The 16,419-nt window shown below is 42.0% G+C and overlaps 1 protein-coding gene across 1 annotated transcript in view; it reads left to right on the forward strand.

Annotated features, from left to right (window-relative positions):
* LOC117554875 (protein jagged-1b) overlaps positions 1 to 16,111 on the forward strand; it is a 51,198-nt gene extending 35,087 nt beyond the window's left edge. The window contains exons 5-14 of the mRNA XM_034229444.1: positions 1,175 to 1,235; positions 1,873 to 2,003; positions 3,356 to 3,475; positions 3,936 to 4,049; positions 7,100 to 7,213; positions 13,050 to 13,163; positions 13,609 to 13,655; positions 13,951 to 14,127; positions 14,604 to 14,754; positions 14,835 to 16,111. Of these exons, the coding sequence (XP_034085335.1) occupies positions 1,175 to 1,235; positions 1,873 to 2,003; positions 3,356 to 3,475; positions 3,936 to 4,049; positions 7,100 to 7,213; positions 13,050 to 13,163; positions 13,609 to 13,655; positions 13,951 to 14,127; positions 14,604 to 14,754; positions 14,835 to 15,274 (1,469 nt within the window). The 3' untranslated portion in view covers positions 15,275 to 16,111. The remainder of the gene's footprint in view (positions 1 to 1,174; positions 1,236 to 1,872; positions 2,004 to 3,355; positions 3,476 to 3,935; positions 4,050 to 7,099; positions 7,214 to 13,049; positions 13,164 to 13,608; positions 13,656 to 13,950; positions 14,128 to 14,603; positions 14,755 to 14,834) is intronic.
* The last annotated feature ends 308 nt before the right edge of the window (positions 16,112 to 16,419 follow it).

Consider the following 16,419-nt stretch of genomic DNA (forward strand, 5'->3'; position numbering starts at 1 on the left):
CTAACCTCCAGCTGGCAGTAGTTTCACATTTATTATACAGATGTTATGTCTTTCTTTGAAATCAACGGAAAACAATGTCTGCCTGGATTTTTCGCCAGCTAACTCTGATTTACTCCAAAATAGCACATACACTGAGAACATTTCAAGAAATGTCTGTTACTAAAAAAACTATTCAGCAAATATTTTCCTCAGGATGACTTGAGGTCACTGGTGAGAAAAAATAGAAAATGTTTTCGCTCTTCGTTTATTTTCCCAGGGATGGAAGGGAGTTTCCTCTCCTTTCTTAAGAGCTTTTTTTCATTAGGGTATCCTCGTTTTCTTTTTTGAAGTAGACCCATGAACAAGTGAGAATGAGCTTCAAATGGTCTCACTTTCCAAAACACTTTTGGAATCAAAAAACCCAATACGAATCTTACAAAGACAGAAGAAAAGGCACACATAAGTACACAAATCTAATATTAATAATGACAGCCTTTAGGACTCTTTACACGGACACACAGCTGTACTTCAGTCAATATGTGTCAGTTAGCTTCAGTGAACTGTGTGTGTGTGGATTATTCTCTGTCTGTCTGTGACTCATCAGCTGGTTGACCTCGCTGCGTGACCTCGGAGCGCTGCCATCATGTAGCGATGGTACAAACTGAATAGAGGAAACCATGTGGAAACCATAGGAACCCTGAAGGACACAGGGCTAGTTTACTGACATCCTGCAGCCTTGTCCACCCCGCCCGTGTCTCACTTAGAGTGACTTCCCACTCAGCAGGTCCCTGATTGGACTGCAGTGAGGCAGGAAGCCTGGAAACTGCAGTCGGGGTCTGTCTGTTACCCCCTGCAGTTACTGACCATGATGAAGTTCAGGGACTTTCTCCAGCTGGAGACTTTAACTAGCTCAACTTTTAAAAATCACATAAAGAGGTTATATTGAGATTTCAGCAAGGTGACCAAACAAACACACCCCATCTACTTTACATACTTTCTCATCTCATGCTGCTCGGCTAAGTAGGTGTCTGTTGATAGCTGGGGTGATTTTTTGTTTACTGGTAGTGATATGTATTACAGTGTAGATTTCAGGTTTTAATGTTTACACTTACTCATCTGAATTTCACTTCTGTTCCATTGTGTTTTCTTGTCTTTAATAGCTTTCTTTTTGTTTGCGCGCTTGTTTTGTTCACAGCTGTATGCAGGCAGGGGTGTCATCAGACCCATGGCTCGTGTACGGCACCTGGAGAATGCAAGTAAGTCCAAAAAACGCTTGAGTTGTAACTTGCACTGTGGACCTTTACAAAGACACCAGGGCCAAATGATATCATTTCAAAGTCAATGCAACAATGTATACTTTCATTGATGTGATGTGATATGATGGGAGGTAGATTAATTTACTACCGTGAAAACTAAATGTAGCCGTTCACTCCAGTATATACAGTACAGTGTTATATTTTGAACAAAATACAGTGATATAAAGCCTACTTTAACTTCCTAAACTTTTTCTAAACAGTCTTCCTTGTGTTATTCATACCAATAGCCATTAATTCTGCTTGTTCTTGAACCTTAACCTGCACTGAGAACTACTCAAGTTAAAAGCTGCATCTAACATATGACATGATTAATCTTTTGTAAGTAGCCTATACACAATTTTAACAGTTTATTTCTGATGTAACCTACCCATAACAAGATGTATTAGTGCAACTAGTACAAGCAGCCATTTAAAGAAAACAAGGTGCACAATATCCAATGAAAAATATCTCTCTATTATGAACAGACAACAGTTATCAGTTAGGCACACACAGTGTCTGATGGAAATGGTTCAGAAGAGTAACTATCAAATCCCATGAACGCAATACAAATAACTGTCTCTTTGCTTTCCCCCTGCAGGTGTCATTATGGCTGGAAGGGCCCTCTGTGTGATCAGTGTGTGACGTTCCCCGGCTGTGTGTACGGAAGCTGCAGCGAACCCTGGCAGTGTGTGTGTGATGTCAACTGGGGAGGACTGCTGTGTGACAAAGGTCAGACATGTGACCCGTTATATGTTTAATGTTTATAATGTACCAACATGGGAATACAGTTATTTGTTGAAAATTAACTGTAGAAACAAGATGACATGCTAATGCAAAAATACAGGGAGCTTCCCCTGACGCTGATAGGATTAATAAGCATTTTGTGAAGTTGGTTAGCAGTTTTAGTTGAATGTATTGGATGTTGACTTACATGGAGTTTTTCTACTGTAATTTAAACAATAACTGTTTCTATGATCAGCATAAAAGGTGTTAGAAACTTAACGCAGTTGTATTTGTGAAAGATATGTGTGTGTTAGCTTGTAAAATATATATTTTCCTCTTTACTCTCTTGGATAACAGCATATGTATTTTAACATTTTAGAATGTAATAGCAAGAACATGAACCGTTTCATCTGTGTAAAGATGAAAGAGGTTTGCCCTTTATTGTTGTCAGGTGTGGTTCTTCACACACCTTCCCATGCACTGCCAGCTGATCCTCTGCATGAGATAAAACACAGCTCCTCCTACACGGCTTCTCTTTCCATTCTTTAACTTTTCCCACCACACTGTTGCAAAGTTCCTACAACATTATCCCAGAATACAACAGTCCACCTCTGTCTCAGTGTGGGAGCTGGGATCCGGGAGCCCACGGGACAGTGCATTGTGCAGAGGAAAGCTGATAGCCTTGGGTAAGGTGAATGTGAGCGGGGCTCTCTTAGCTAGGTGGGGTCCTAAGCTGTTTCTGTGTATTCAGAAAGGCCCTCTAAAGAGCTGTGGTGAGACAAAGAGACTGTGGGCACGGAGAAGATTATTAGAGAAAGCTTTAATCAGCCTCAACACTGGAGACAACAGACCCTGCAGCTTCTGTCCAGCACAGTCAGCACACTGAGCCGACCTGGGTACAGTGTGTGTGTGTGTGTGTGTGTGTGTGTGTGTGTGTGTGTGTGTGTGTGTGTGTGTGTGTGTGTGTGTGTGTGTGTGTGTGTGTGTGTGTGTGTGTGTGTGTGTGTGTGTGTGTGTGTGTGTGTGTGTGTGTGTGTGTGTGTGTGTGTGTGTGTGTGTGTGTGTGTGTGTGTGTGTGTGTGTGTGTGTGTGTGTGTGTGTGTGTGTGTGTGTGTGTGTGTGTGTGTGTGTGTGTGTGTGTGTGTGTGTGTGTGTGTGTGTGTGTGTGTGTGTGTGTGTGTGTGTGTGTGTGTGTGTGTGTGTGTGTGTGTGTGTGTGTGTGTGTGTGTGTGTGTGCTCTATGCTCTATACCTGAGACAAAGTCAAACCGAAGTGATCCTGGCTCCATTCGCATCCTGATTCCTATACATTTTGTTCCCTTTATAGCAAACCTCAATCATACTTTTTTATTGTTTCAGATCTGAACTACTGTGGCACCCACCAGCCGTGTAAGAACGGTGGAACATGCACCAACACAGAGCCAAATGAATACCACTGTGAATGCCAGGAAGGTTTCAGAGGACGCAACTGTGACATTGGTAAGTGCAACCTCACCATACAGGCACGGCACCAAAATGTGAAATACAATCCAGGTTATTTATCTGCATAAATGACAGAAATGCTTGGATTCAAAAAGCATAACATTTTATGGCGTTGACCAAAATGTAAGGTCAAATCTGTTAAATGAACAATACAGACTCACGCAACAAATATATAAATACCTGAACATGGTTCATGTTTATTATCATCTATCAAATTGTTTGCGATAACATAATTGCATGCCAGCATTTTTTTTATAAGCCTATATATGTGACATGTTTTATTTATGTTTTTGCAGTCAGGAAAGAAGGAAGTAGAAACATTAAGAAGAATTTGTCTGAACTTAGCTACAAAGCAGTCCGCACTACCTTTATTTTTACCCAATAGAGTGGCCCTGTGTGGTTGTGAGCCTTAACATGTAATCAAATTTGCATCTGTCAATTGTTCTCCTCTCCTCAGTGGAGCATGCATGTTTGTCGTCCCCGTGTGTGAACGGAGCCACCTGTGTGGAGGACCCCACGGGCTTCAGCTGCACCTGTACCGACGACTGGACCGGACACACCTGCGCTGAAGGTGATTGACACACACACACACACACACACACTCCCCAGGCACAAACAACTCTGCGCTGGGCAGAGATTGTCTGTGCCTGGATAAAAGCCAGGGAGTGACTCTAATCAATCCAACAGAGGAAGCTAAATTAGCCTGATCTCAGACAGCAATCAGTGGTGTCTCTGTGTTTGTGTGTGTGTTTGTCCTAGATACAAGGTGGGGTGGAGCATCCTTAATCAACTCTATTGATTGTAAATAGGGGTGTGTATTTTTTTTAATGCCAGTGAATTAGGGGTTTATTGTCTAGTGTTTTCTTTTGTCGGTCTTGTTCAGCGTCCTGCATACAGACGTTGAATCAGAATAGGTGGATTAGTGTTAAGAAATGTAAGCAGCGTGCAGCACAAGTACCGGATCAGACAGGTGTGGCTGGAGGTCAGTCGATTGATGAAGTTCTTTTGTCCACATGTGTTGAGTAAAACACTGAACCCTTAATTACTTTTGATGTAATGGGAATCAGTGTAACAAGTACTACTTAGATCTGCAATACAAAGCAGATGCTGATAACTTTACAGGTAGGCTGCAATAAATGAACAAAGTAGAAACGTTTAAAAACTATCGATTTCAGTGAAGTGAATATAAGCACAGACTTTTATCTCATGTGAGAAGCAGTGCAGCAACATCCTGTCCCCCGTGATGTGTGAGCATGGGAAATAAATATAAAGTTGTTTTGGGACCAAAGTGTCTGCTAAATGAATGTAATGTTATCAGATTTGTTTGGAAACTGAAACCACTACTAAACATTAAAACAATACACACTCGTGTTAAGAACAGGAATGACATATTGTTGTTGGCGTTTGTCCTCATAAGTTGTCGTGACATTAGTTTGCTGTACAGACGCCTGATGTTTCTCCTAAAAATATGCAGCGTTAGACTGTCTAACTTTGGTCATTACAAAGACTCTGCTACACCAGCCGCTCGTAAAAAATGAAGCAATTCTCAGACACCACGAGGACACTTTGACATGCAATCTGGTCCAAGAAAGTGTGGAGTTTAACCGATACTGTACCACATGAGGAACTCTGAGCACTGATGTTTCAGATGGCAATTAAGATTTTATTCTGTATTTCAGCAAATGTACTTACACAGATTCAGCAGTGTTTATCCTTGGATCAATGTGTACTCAAACAGCTCTATTTACTGTCAGTTTCCTGGAGTAATCAGATTTCTAAAGCTTGGAGTGCAGAACTTTTATCTCCTCTGGCAGTGAGAACAATTACCATACGGGACTTGAACTTTGAAACAGAGCAGCAGCTATGGTGAAAGTTAAGTTTTGTGGATGGTACAGATGGATAAGAAATAAAATGTCTGCAGAAAGACTTGAGGAAAGCACTCAAGGTGGCAGGGAGAGATGTGGTGCTACTGGAAAAGTAACCAACACAAGATGACACAGTACCCGTATACTGTAGAAAAACAGAGAGCTTTCCCTGAAGATGATAGGCTAATTAGCATTTTGGAAATCGATTGGCAAGGATTTAATGTAATGGATGTTCATTTCTTTCTAAAAGTCCCAATTTCAACCATCATGCTAACAACACTGACCAGACACTTGAACAGACTTTAGGATAAGCCTTTACAGCCACAGCCACAGAAGACAAAACAATTTTTCCATCACACTCTGAGTAGGCTTGATGACGTGTAAAGTGAGTGACTAAGTTAAATTAAAACAGTGGAGTTTCCTTTTTAGTTGACAAGAACAAGCACTTAGAAGTTTAAACACGTAATAACTAGCATTTTTATGCACATGCATTTAGAATAGTTGTAAATAAATACATTAAATCAAATTTTTTCACAGTATGATCGACGTATGTATCTTGATCCCTACAGTGTCACATTGTAGAGCTTCAAGCCTTGTGAGATCTCCTGATTCCATCTCCTCAATAGCGAATCAGACCGAGTTGTATTCGATTTTTTTGGTGTGTGTATATTGCTACAACAGGTGAGATTGGATCATCCAGATTACAGTCTGTCAGAGCTGTGTGTGTGTGTGTGTGTGTGTGTAAACAAGCAGCGTTCCACATCTTCTGCTTTCACCTCGATCAGGATACACAGCGCTGGCATGTAAACACTTTTATTACACAGGGAGAAAATAGGAGAGGGACAAACAGAGGAATAAAGGAAGGGTTTATTTTTGCTCTTGTTATTTGTTGTTGGCTTGATTAACAGTCAGAGAGGCCGTCTATCTCTGTGTGTGTTGTGGGGGTCTCTCTGGGGAATACACAGTGAGAGGATTGTCAGGCTTGCAGGGAATGACAACCATAACCACAACACAGCTCTGCTTTCAGACTTAGATTTATATATATATGCAATATTAATTAAAGGCTTCTTTGTTTTTTAAATGAATTTTTCCTTTAGTTGGCTGGGGTGTTATTGCTCAGGGTGCGAGTCAGGATCATGAGGATGGAAAATGGTTATTCTGCAGGGTTAGGTAAAGGATGAAAGGTTGTGAGAGAGACAGAGAGCTCTTGACTGAGAGATGTATAGCACAGAGGCGTGCATGGGAACAGTTATGATGGCACTACTACACAAATATACCATGTGTAAAAGGAAGTCATGCATGGTTATTAACACCATAAAATGAGCTCCTCTCTGTCAGTGTTCTTTTTCCTCATATTTCTTTATCTGTATTTAATTCCTCGTCAGAGAAGTGGAACCAAGCGTTGCAGTTCCATCAGCCTATTTCCAATTCACCCCGTCCCTGCTTTTTTTCTCCCATCATGCTTGCCTTTATTTAAATGCCCTCATACCTCTCTCCTCTCTGGCAAAGCTTTGAGGTGACAGCCATGAACGTGCAGCAGATGATTGTATTTATCACTGTTTGCACAGAAACCAGAGCAGCACTGGAATGGAGAAAATGAAAACACAGGCTGCCATAGCATCCGCATACCAATGCTACAGATCACACATGTCCACATGGTGGCATCACACAGACACACAAAATGCCTCTTTGATATTCACACACACATTCCCATTACACACACCAGTAATTAATGTGCTATGTTTTATCTTCCCAGCGGTGAGGCAGTGTGACCGGAGCCCCTGCGGCCGTGGAGCCACGTGTCAGGAGGCTCCTGGAGGCTACAAGTGCCTCTGCCCGCCGGGATGGACCGGCAGGACGTGCCAGCTGGGTCAGTTTCACATCTATTATAGGCCTATAAATATACATGTAGGGTCAGTGAATTATAGAGCCTGGTATGTATCTTATTCTATCAATTGTTTGCATGAATATATCAAAACACAAAGGGAATATGCTTTCCGACTAAATAAATAACAGAAAAAAAGGCCATTTAAAATGTTGTATTCACATTTATCTAATAATGTTATCAAACTGCAAAAATACCTCTTATCCAAGTAAATGACATTGAACTAAATCATTAAAGGTAAATGACCGAATCAGTAATACATGATCCATTATACTCATAGGCGGCGCGTGAGTGTGCAGAGTTTAAATCTATCAAGTCATATTACAGGAGAAAGGAAATACAGTTTAAACTGCAGTAGCCTATGCAGAGAAGACACCGACGTGTCGCACTTATCATTCATATCACATCATAATATATCATATATTTCCTTATCTGAGTCAGCTTTTTGCATGGAAGCCTGCCTGCAGACCTCCACTCTCAGGACACCTCCACTGTCAGTACAGGAAGTGACGATTCTGACGCGTTTTTTTTCCCGCCCACCGAAGGACTCGTTTGATGGAAGTTTTCAAATCACAATGGAGACTCATCACGGAGGTGATGAGTCCGCCCACCGTGCACTTTGGGTCGGCCTTGGTCAAGCCCTTTTGACCCCCCCGCTCAAATGACACCATGGAGGAATGTAACGGGAGTTGACAGGGGACTCTGCCCGCCTCACGAGTGCCTATTTTCGGACACTTTTTTTCACTTTTCCCCGGTTTTATTATTTTTTTTTTTTGTGGCTATTTTACCCGGGGACATTGCCCGGTCTCGGGTCCCCCCCCCCCACTCATCCATATATTAACGGATTTTGACAATTTTTGTTGCATTTTTCTCCTCTCCTCTCACTGATCGAATGGCAAACGCGACCCACTGTCGGAGGGCCTCCGCGCCGGCCCGGCCTAGTGCCGGTGCTCTGGCGGTCGGTTCCTCCGAACTGCGGGTTCGACTCTGATTGCCGGGAGGGTGTGCTGCGTTGGGGTGGGGGACTTCCCCCACTCTGCGTGTCTCTTCCTTCCCGGGCCGGCCGATATGAAGCGTGACCAAGACGCACCGTACAGGGCAGGCCCGGTTCTACGGGGGTGCATAAGGGTGCATTGCACCCTCAGTTGAGTCGTTATGCACCCTCATTTGAAAAACGAAAAGTGAAAACAAAAACATTTAAAAGTGAAAAAAATGTAATAAATCTAAAGTGAAAAAAGAATATTACATATATAATAACAATAATAATAATTGTAGTAATAATAACAATAATAAGAAGAATATAGTCAATGATGGACATCAGAAAATGGTTAAAACAACCAGCTGTTATCGCCAGCAGTAACACTGCATCTACTACTGCAGGAAATAATAGTTCAGATCATGGGGACATTACGTTACCCGCGGCCACTGTCATGGACACTAACGTCCTCCCGCCTCGCCCACGGAGGCGGAGCAGCCGCAGCCGTCTTCGTTGCCCCAAACACCGCCACCCGTCGGTGGCCCGCAAGTGCCAGAAGACCTCAGCAAAACAGAGCCTGCACAGGTATATTTAAAAAGGTACCCAACTCGCCTGTACAGTGGGGTAAGGCGCTCATTTTGCAGCTCATGGTTTCAAAACAGAGATTGGCTGGAATATTCATGTGAAAAAGATGCCATCTTCTGCTATGCCTGTAGACATTTTGGTTCAAGTACGTCAGATGCCTTCACCACAACTGTACCAGAGTACCAACCGCTGTCTCCTGGTACTCATCTGAGTAACTCACTCACTAAAAATGAAATACTATATGACAGTAAAACAAGAATACAGTTTAAAAGGGGAGTGATTTGTAAAATATCCATAAAGAAAAAGTAAATCTGTTTACAGTTCTGTTTCATATGGGTGTTGAGATGTATCCATAGATCTCTTCATTTTGCTCTCAAAGTGCACCAGATTGATGCTTTTCACTTCAATATTTAAAAGAAAATCTTCCCGGGGGAGCATGCCCCTGGACCCCCCTAGAGGAGATGAGGACTCCCCTAGAGGGTGTTAGGTCCACTCCCCACTTATAAAAATAGCACTTTGCCCCTGCACCCTCTCTAATATCAGATGCACCCTGAGTCATTTTGTTCTGGAACCGGGCCTGGTACAGGGGTCCCACTGGTCCCGCAGCGGGGTGAAGGTTCCCAGCTGGAACCTCCCCACCTCCGCCGCGGTGCACCCGGCAAACACGGTTGTTTCTCGAACCTTCCACTGTTGTCTAGCGGGTGTAACTAAAATACAAGATGTCGTATTTATATATATAAATAAATATATATCTATATAATAAGTGTCAGTACGATTTTATTTTGTATTTGCGTGCATTTCCTGTTCGGAAAGTGGCGCTGCGGCTATACTGATAGTAACATCAATACAAGGTGTCCGTATATATCTATATATATATATATATATATAGATATACATATGTATATAATAAGTGTCCGATAAGATCCGTCAAGATCCGATTTCATTTTGTATTTGCGTGCATCTCCTGTTTGGAAAGTGGCACTGTACTGATAGTGGTGATTTTATTTTGGAATTCTTAGCGTGCACTTCCTGTCCTGAGAGTGGAGTTGTCCTGAGTGGAGGTCTGCACCGGAACTGTCCTGAGAGTGGAGGTCTGCAGGCAGACCCCTCTCGCTTTTTGAGCCGTATCTGGCCTTGCAACACTTACATTGTCACATACTGTATGCAAAAGTATTATTTTAAGCAACACATTAAGTTGACGAAACACTCAACTCAAATGTAATTAAAGTCAGATCCACTCGTGTCTTAGATGGGGCAGTGATATCATAACTGTTGTACGCTTTCAAACACTCGGTAGTTGTTTTTTAACCAGTTGTTCTATATTCACCTTGCAGGTGCAACTATGTGGCTTGTATCCTGGATTATATGTTTAAATCATGGATGTTTAAAGTTCATATTTGTCTAATATTAATTTACTAGGCTACACTTGTCCCTGTTTGTGATTGGTCAAATGTAGCTAACCCCGCCCCTTTCACATGAACACGCTCTCAGCTGGAAAGAGAAACCCTGGCTTGATTTACCGAGTTGATAACCACTGTCGTAGGACTGCTTAGCGAGATCTCGTTTGTTAGGGTTAGTTAAGATAATAATACAGGGCACAGGTGGCTAGCAGCGCTAATGTCAAAGACACAAACATTATACATTATATTTTTTATTTTACCAGGATGCAGTGACACAAATATTTGGGAAGGCTTAGCCTTCCCTAGCCTACAGCACCCGCCGCCCCTGATTATACTCTGAATTTATTGTCAAATGTTCATTTTACATATACATATTTTTCCATATTGTGATATTTAAATGGGAAAATAAATTCTTATAATTAGTGTGATATGATATTGTGTGATTTTAATATCAAGCATATTTTCTTGCCATAACAAAAATGAATATAGGGAAGGCAAGACATACAAAATCTAAACAACATTGCAAATAGTGTATTTTAAAAGATGGAGGACCAAGACAGTTTAATGCCCAAAAATATTGACTGCACAACTAGTATATATGTACGCCTCACTGATAACCAGCACACAGACACTGGAGTTGGTACGAAGGGATTTTATCTGAGTGTAATGCTTCAGGAGTTTATTATTTTTGTCACGTTGATCATTTTTCATCGTGTTGGTAGAGCGCTTTATTGATGAGAAATTCAGATATTTGCCACCCTCAAAGGAATCTATTTAATCTGACTTTCAACACTGATCCTCTAACAAGCATAATCATATCGAGCTTTTCTTCACAGCTGGTTTCAAAGGATGAGTGTGTTTCAATGAGCAATACATGATTATGAGTCCTTTTTTAAGTTAAATATGTATTTGAAGCACAAACTGAAGAGGGAGAAAGAGCCGGCAGCATTTTAATTCTCCCATCAACCCATCCTGTGAATCAGTATTCTCTAAATGCACGCTCACGTCTCTTTGGGCCACATTCGTTCATATTGACAAGTATACTACCAGAGGGTTTTTGTGCTAGATTGTACATCATATGGAATGTGTAGGATCAGGTGACACACACACACACACACACACACACACACACACACACACACCACACACACACACACACACACACACACACACACACACACACACACACACACACACACACAACACACACAGAAGACATACCATATATACACACAAAGAGTCTCCGGGGTGTTGAAGCAAAATGTGAGACATATTTCAGCATGACAGCTTTTTCCCACTCCTCTGTTTTACAGTGATATGTCACTCTGACACTTGATAATCCCCCATAGTTCCACATCACAGGTCAGTAGCTCATAGTATAAAACACACACACACACACACACACATACACATACAAAAGATAAAACTCTTTAAAGCCTGAGCTGAGAGGCAGCGCATCGCTAGTGCCTCCAATGGGAAAAGAGTTTCACCCCTTTATTAGCTGATTTATGTCCCCACATTTTCTCCCATAGCAAGCAGGCTTTTCTCATAGATCACACACACACACACACACACACACACACACACACACACACACACACACACACACACACACACACACACACACACACACACACACACACACACACACACACACACACACACACACACACACACACACATACACCGGTGCTAAATCACAGGACTCTCACCGACTGTAATAGGTTTAGATTACCGAACTGACTGACTACTTCCTCCTTATTCATTCAGCGTTTCTTTCTAATCCTCTTCCTCCTGCTATCAGAGCCAAGGCCTCGGGGGTTCCTGGTTCTTTACACTCCCAGTGCGACAGAGGGTGGGAATAGCCACACACATACTTAACAGAAGCAGCGGTACAGTAAGGGGGTCTACGCATCAACAGGGAAGATGTGAAAACTATGCTGCACGGCATTACTTTGGATGTGATGTGCCTGTGTAAACATAATATTCAATAAAACATCAAGCACTCTGTTCTCAAGTGCTGTTGTGCGTCCTGCCCAGATATTCTCCAGTTAATAGTTTATTCAAGCCTCCACAAAATGTAATCTTAACAGGTGTCTGAAGATGGTCGGGGTCCAGGAGGAGACATCCAGGATTAGATTCAGTAGTTTAATGGGATGCTTCATTTCATTTCAGGGAGAGGTTTACAGTAATTAGTGTGGTGTTGTCTGTGAGTTCTCCAACAGGATTAAACTGATATTTCAGTTTATTATTAAATTAGGTACATGTTGGCATGTTATGTGTCATGTTATTTAATTTCCTGTGTATTAACTCCCTAAACAGCAAACTATAAATAATCTTGAATTGTTCTACTTTGTGGTATTAGTGTAGAGTGATGTCCTTTGTTCCATCAACTAAACAAAATTCCAAATCTGTAAAGAAATATTAATCACTAGAAGGACTCTGAGTTCATTGTATGGTTGACCTGGTCTTCTCCCTGCTACAGTGTCATGACAATTGGACCTTAAAATGTGTCAACAATCCTGCAACAAAAAACAAAACAAATGAAAACATAACACTTGCAAAGGTTAAAATGCTTATTAGCAGAATACCAATGGAAAGCATGGCTAACACCGGGAGGTCACACACACCCAAACAATTCCACAGATGCTGGGTAACAAAACATTCCCCACAAAAGAATATAACGTACGGCCACTGCTGTTCTGTTGTGTTAAATGAGGAAGACTATTTGCATTGAAATGTTCCATGTCCGTGTAAAATGAAACAGGAAATGGTGCAGCGAGCGCTCAGTTTATCACTGGTTTAGATCAAAAAGATGAACCGTTGTGCATTAAATCTGTGGTTTTTTTTCTCCCTTTAGACACCAACGAGTGTGAAATGAGTATATGCGTCCACGCCCGCTCTTGTCGAAACCTGATCGGTGGATACCTGTGTGACTGCCTTCCTGGATGGACGGGACCTAACTGTGACATCAGTGAGTTTAAAAGGGCAAGGAAAAGAATAAAAGAAGGGAGAAGTGTTAGTCCTGTGGCGGTGAGAGAAAGATGAAAAGCCTCAGTGGATTGTGTTAGAAAAACAGTTCCCCTGCGGCCCAGAGACCCTGCAGGCTGTAGATCATTTTACTCCGAACTGAGTCATATTAACCATCTGTCACAGGGTATCGCTGCAATACACTTAAAATGTAACACTAATCAGGAGTGGGTGAAGATTTGTTTTTTACCATTATCTCCTGAATCTTTTCTGTATTGATGTATTGCTGTATAAAGGTGCAATCTCACATCCTGGCAGTAATGCACAAGGTTATCATTGATTTTTCGCTCAATGACACATATATTGTTGTTAACAGTTGGCCTCTAAAAGACATATTCTGTCTCTGTGTGACAGGTTAATATAGTGTTTCTGGTTCCTCTGCTTTCTAGGGAACAGCAGCTGTCAGGGCTTGTGTTTGAACGGCGGTCGCTGTGAGGTGAGAGTCCTGCTCGCGCTGCCTTTCTCTATCTGTCTAATTTGCCTGTTGTCTCTGCACATCAGTCACAGCACTGACCTGCTTCACTGTCTTCCTCTCTTCATTTCATATTCACTGTTGTGTCACCTTTCTTTCTGTCATTCTGTTCTATAAAATGCTCACATTGCTAGTGAAAAATAGTTATTTAAAAGGTTTTTCTCCTTCTCCTGCCTTTTCCCCCCTTTTTTAAATAATCTTTTAAAAGGATTGTATTTTATAGAAATATATAACACATACTCTATACTCTCCCTCATAGGACCAGGTATCAGGGTCCAGATGCTTGTGTCCACCTGGTTTCTTGGGGAAATATTGCCAAAATCGTCAGAGTCCGTGTGACAGTGCCCCTTGTCTGCATGGAGGACAGTGTGTGGAGAAGGACGGGAGGACCATCACCTGCAACTGTCCCACAGGATTTTCAGGATCCTTCTGCGAGGTTGGAAAACCTTCATTGATGTTAGCTTAAGGCTAGCTTAATCTGCTAATCATTTTAGACAAACAGTTTAAAACTCTATAGAAATGTGCAGTGGAAGAGGAGATCCAAAAAAAATTCAATTTGGAAAATATATGTACCCTTGTTTGTAGGAACAATAATAATAAGACTATCTGTCACATTACTTATATTGTGCTTGATGCCAGGCCTAAAACAACGCGCCCTAAACTAAGCAACCCTAATAAAGTAAAGAGGGTAAATAGTGAATACATAACAGTTAATCTAATAGTACATTTAAAGTTACTCATCATGTTGTTTTAGCCTGAGCCTTAATAAAAAATCCCAAAACATCTGCAATAAAAACGGGTACCTTCAGATGATGCTCCAACCAGGGAAGCACGTTAAAAAGCTTATCTATGTTTGCTTTGTCACCAACCTGAGAAATTGATTTACAGCTTTTTTTCTCTCCATGGTCTCAGATTGCGTTGGATCCGTGCAATCCCAACCCCTGCCAGCAGGGGATGGCCTGTCACAGCACAGAGGGCAGGTACACATGTGCATGCCCAGAAGGCTACTATGGTCATGAGTGCATGAGCCTCAAAACCCCCTGCATTGGACAACACTGTCCAGGTGAGAAAACGATGTGTGTGTCTTAAAAAGAATATAATTTTGAACTGGAGTCTGGTCTAAAGCTCTGCCTGTGTCTACAGGTGCCATGTCTGACACGACTCACGGGGGGGTCAGCTTCTACATCATCCTGGTGGGCGTCATAACTTTAGTGATGGTGTGTGGTTGCGCCGCCTGCGCCTTCATCCTGTCACATCTCCATCGAAAGCGGAAAAAGCAGCAGGCCGTCCCACAGGAAGAAGGCATCAACAACCAGAGGGAGTTTGTCAACCTCATCAGAAACGTGGACCGTCCCGTTCCCCTCCTGCCCCCCGCCGCCCCGCCAGCACACCCCCCAGCCCCTCCCGCCCCCATATCACGTTGCTATGAGGAGATTGAACTGACGCTGCCGCCCTCCCCTGCATCTTCACACCCATCTCCAGCACTGAAGCCGGCACAAGGCCCCAAACTGGACATTTCAAACCGGGAGAGGGCGAAGTTGAACAACTTCCACTACACAGAAACCCAGGAGCTGGAGGCCTGACCTTTGAACTTCTGGGCCTCTGAAGAGCCTTTTTATTTTATTTTGCGTTCTTCGCAGTCTCTCGCGCACAGGATCCTGTTTCTAGATTCTTGCACTGTGTCTCTGCTGCAGCCCTGAAAATGCGGTGACCCTATGACCTTTATGTGATACACCTGGCTGCTAAGTAGGAGGGTCCGTAAATCTTATTGTGATGTCATCTCTGACTTTATTTACTATGAGAAGCAGCAGCATGTTTGACTGAAAAACTCATCACACTCTTGATTTAATCTGGAGTTTTTAAGACTTGCCTCGCAGTGCCTGAGATGCTGTAAAGAGGAAAGAGGAAGGACCTCGGAGCCTCTCCCCTGTCTCCTGGTCCATCTGATCGGTGTCCAGAATCACCTTTCTGTTTCAGACTTCACAGACAGAGAGATCAATGAATGGATGCTTATTTAACACTCAGTGTATGTTTCTTGTCTGGTTGTGTGTAAGTGTGTGAGAGCATTTTTATTATGAGTGTGGGGTAAAAAAAAAAAAGGACAGTTTACTTCAAGAAAAGAAAACAAAGTTGATATACTTGTCAAAGAGGATGCATACTCCTGCTCCAACTGTTTTAAAACTATACATTGTTGCCTGTATTGTCTCTGTAATGCTACAGTTTGTCAAAAATGTATGATTTTTTTTCATACTTCTGTGTAAAATAGCTTTTTTGTACATGGATATATTGTACATATTGCCCTTTTTGTACTGTGTTTGGTCTGAAAGTATCACTGTATTGCTTTGCTCTGTTTGTCCCATTTCGCGTTCCATTTGGAGCAACCAGCACATGTGGATTGTAATAAAAGTGCATTTACCAACTCTATTTTTTTTTTTTACTGTAATCATTCACTACCATTATTCTCCTGAGACCCAGAAAGAAAAAGGTTTCAAATTTCCTTTTTTTTTTAGATCACACAAGTCTTTAGGGTCTTTAACCTTGAAAAACTAAAGAAATATATTTTTGTTTTATTGTGTGTCCTCTGTAGAGGACATCAGGTGTTAGTTATGTGAAGCATAGTATACAAACAACATTAACATACAAGTACATTTAGACAACATTAGAGCACAACAACTCAATGCAACACATATTGTGCCCTTATTTGTAGTACTCCATGCTTTTTTGAAAT

This window comes from Gymnodraco acuticeps, unplaced genomic scaffold (genome assembly GCF_902827175.1).
Source record: "Gymnodraco acuticeps unplaced genomic scaffold, fGymAcu1.1, whole genome shotgun sequence".
In the NCBI taxonomy this organism is placed as follows: domain Eukaryota; kingdom Metazoa; phylum Chordata; class Actinopteri; order Perciformes; family Bathydraconidae; genus Gymnodraco; species Gymnodraco acuticeps.